The sequence below is a fragment of the Triticum dicoccoides genome, chromosome 7A, assembly GCF_002162155.2.
Source record: "Triticum dicoccoides isolate Atlit2015 ecotype Zavitan chromosome 7A, WEW_v2.0, whole genome shotgun sequence".
Lineage (NCBI taxonomy): Eukaryota > Viridiplantae > Streptophyta > Magnoliopsida > Poales > Poaceae > Triticum > Triticum dicoccoides.
Genome location: NC_041392.1, coordinates 71,170,761 through 71,173,861, shown reverse-complemented (window position 1 = coordinate 71,173,861; position 3,101 = coordinate 71,170,761). Strand labels below are relative to the sequence as shown.

General features: G+C 57.1%; 1 protein-coding gene across 1 annotated transcript; it reads right to left on the bottom strand.

The window, feature by feature from the left end:
• Positions 1-1,110: 1,110 nt before the first annotated feature.
• LOC119330821 ((-)-isopiperitenone reductase-like) lies at positions 1,111-2,727 on the bottom strand. Its single transcript, XM_037603949.1, has 5 exons — positions 2,595-2,727; positions 2,254-2,506; positions 2,090-2,152; positions 1,805-2,008; positions 1,111-1,713 (listed from the first exon to the last, which is right to left on the bottom strand). Exons 1-5 carry the CDS (start codon positions 2,627-2,629, stop codon positions 1,333-1,335), a joined length of 936 nt encoding a protein of 311 aa, XP_037459846.1. The 5' UTR covers positions 2,630-2,727; the 3' UTR covers positions 1,111-1,332.
• Positions 2,728-3,101: the final 374 nt, after the last annotated feature.

Genomic DNA, 3,101 nt, shown 5'->3' with positions numbered 1-3,101 from the left:
CAGAACACCGCCGGAGAGCCGGAGGAGTGGGAAGAGGAGTGGGAGGAGGAACGGGACGAGGACGACGAACCGGAGGCAAACCTCTTTGGCATCCATTGCCCGGCGTCGCGGCGGGGCACCGGAGCGACAGCCGGTCCCTGAGGGTATGCGAGCGGCGTGTTGTTGCCGCCCTCGAGGTGTGCGAGAACCTCGCCGAGCGTCCGGCTGGGGACGGACCATCACAGGCGTCGCCCCTCGCTGTTCCACCGGCCGCCCGCCACCACCGGTGCCCCGTTGGTGGAGGCGAGGCGTTGCTCCTGGCGGCGCTGGAAGTACGCCGCCCACGCCTTGTGGTTGTCGGCGGCGTACAGCGGGGAGGCGCGCTGCTCCTCGGTCATCGACGACCGAACGTGGTCAAACTCGCCGGCGAAGAGATCGGGGCGTGCGACGACGTCCGACAGAGGGAGGATGGGGACTTCGTGGATGGGGCTGGGAGAGAGGAGACGATCGTCGGCGGCGTACAAAGACACAGAGGTTTGTCCGCGAAGAGAGAGAGAGAGAGAGAGAGAGAGAGCACGGCGTCTGTGGCCAACGGCGGGGGGGGGTGCGCTTTTTACAGCCGCCGGGGAGGCGTGCGTACACGGGGCGGGGGACGGCATCGCGCCGCCCGTGAAGAGCCGCCCCGTGAGGAATCAATGGAAAGCTGACCAGCGGCAGCCTTGGCATTGATTTCCCGCGGGAAATTGAGGCGTTCGCAGGACGACGAGGCGAGTGTCGCTGACTCGGCGAGCCCGCGGCTCTTTCGCGTCAAAACCATTTTGCCCGGCGCCCCCGAGTGTCCCCCAGCGTGCCGGGTTCGGCCTGGGTCCGCCGGCGCCGAATTCGGCCCGAGCCGGTGAAAATTTTGCTTATGAAGATGCGACTGTGCCGATTTTTGTGTGCCGACGTAAAAAAATCGTCTGAGAAAGGCGTGTTGGGGGCTCGGCTGGAGATGCTCATAACCTTTTCTGTTCTCCTGCAGCACATCTGGGCATACTTCATGGGTGAATACTGACCCAAAAATGTTACAGTACTAGCCATGCATTTTACTCTTACTTGCTCAGCCTGTTTGCTATTTTACAGAGCAATGCTCGCAAGTAGAATTTACTGCAAAGCTTCCATCATCCTTTATTATTTTCCGATGTAGCGGGGTACACAATGCATCTATCAACTTATTATTCATTCCAAGGAAATGCCAAATCCCTTCCGTTATTCTCAGTCTCAAATCACGTAGTAACACACGCAGCCAGCGACCGGCGAGCTAGCTCACGGCGGACCGTACGTGCACGCACCGCCAGCCGGTAGGTACCTAGCTCACACGAACGACGCCTCCCGGCCCTTGGTGAAGTACTTGCCGGTCGGGCCACCGTCGGGCAGCAGCGCCACCCCGACGACGCTGCGCGCTCCCTCCTCGGGCGTGAGGACGCCGGAGCCCATGGTCATGTCCGTCTTGACGTAGCCCGGATCCGCGCAGTTGACGCGCAGCGTGGGGTGCCGCCTCGCCATGAGCCTCGCGAACGCGTTCGTGGCGACCAGGGTCACCTTGGACGCCGAGAAGCCCGTGGGCCACCCGCGCGCCTCCAGCGCGCCGGCCTCGAAGTCGCTCAGGAACTTGTCCAGCACCTCGTCCACCCTCTCCTCCGTCAGGTTGTCGATGTCGTCGAGGTCCCGCCTGATCTCCTCGTCGCCGATAAGCTGTATGCAGACATAGATCGATCGAAATCCCTTTTTATATATATTCGATATCGAGCTTGCATGCATGATTGATGGAAAGAAAATAAGTTACCTTGAGCAGCCCATAGTCGGAGGAGACGCACACTATTTTGCCCTGGGAGGAAGAGGAAGATTGCAGCAGCAGAGGCAGCAGGGCTTGGGTGACATGCTTGGTGCCGTAGTAGTTCGTCTCCACGGCTTTCTTTGCGGCGCCGATGGGCTCCCGGACAGTCTTTATCATCCAGTCAAGTCTCTGCTTGATATCCATGCCAGCGAACTGCAGAGCTAACTGTTCAGCCTACATACATGATACATGTCCGAGCAAATGCAGAACAGATTAATTAGACACTTCACTCACCTTTTCCTCGTTGGTATCCACATCTTGGGGGTACTCAACCCCGGCGATTGCAGCATTGTTCACCTGCAAATTAATCATCCACAGTCGCTTCAAACCTTGGGTGATGCATGCATCGCAGCCTTACTAGCAGCATGGAAATGGAAGCAGACGGAGTTAAAACTTGCCAGGATGTCCAGCTTCCCGAAACGGGTCTTGAGGAAATCGGCTAGCGTGGCGATGCTCGAAGCGTCCGTGATGTCCAGCTGATGGAAGACGACGTTGGCGTCGGTGAGCCCCAGCGTTCTGAGCTTCTCGACCGCCTCCGTGCCCCTCGTCTCGTCCCGGGCCGTCAGGACGACCGTGACTCCTCCGTCGCTGGCTAGCTGCCGGCACACCTCGAAGCCGATCCCCTTGTTCCCGCCGGTGACGACGGCGACCCTAGAAACCGCCGCCGAGAAATCAGAGCAATGCAGACATGATGTGGTTCTAGCTTGGACAGGAGCTAAGAATGCGTAGTCGGGCTAACCTCGTGTTTGGCCGGCTGGGGATGGCTCCTTCCATGAGTGCTAGCTGCAACACGAGCTAGCTCAAACAACCATATGCGTTCCCACAATCATCAGATTCGTGATGTTAAGCCTTGCACAATGTGGTCGACCCGGTTCATTAAAATATTCATCATATATATTCGTGATGTTAGGCCTTCCACAATGTAGTCGATGCCCAGTTCATTAACATATTCATCAGATGCCTGATGTCAGGCCTTCATGCCCAGCCCATTAAAATATGTCCGGCTGAGCAGCGATGCCCTGAGAAGTTTATTTGGCACGGTCTCACCAGCGTGTGTTTACAGTATTACTTTTACTAAATGACAATTCGCGGAACACAATCCGCTCATTGACTCCAAAATAACTTAATTATTTGCGAGTCTAATCCGGAGTCACGCTAAACCGTTTGGCTATATTCATACATGTGGTGCCGTCAAATTGTTTGACTGCACTAAGTGACTGCTCTAATTGGTTTGGAGCGACTCTCA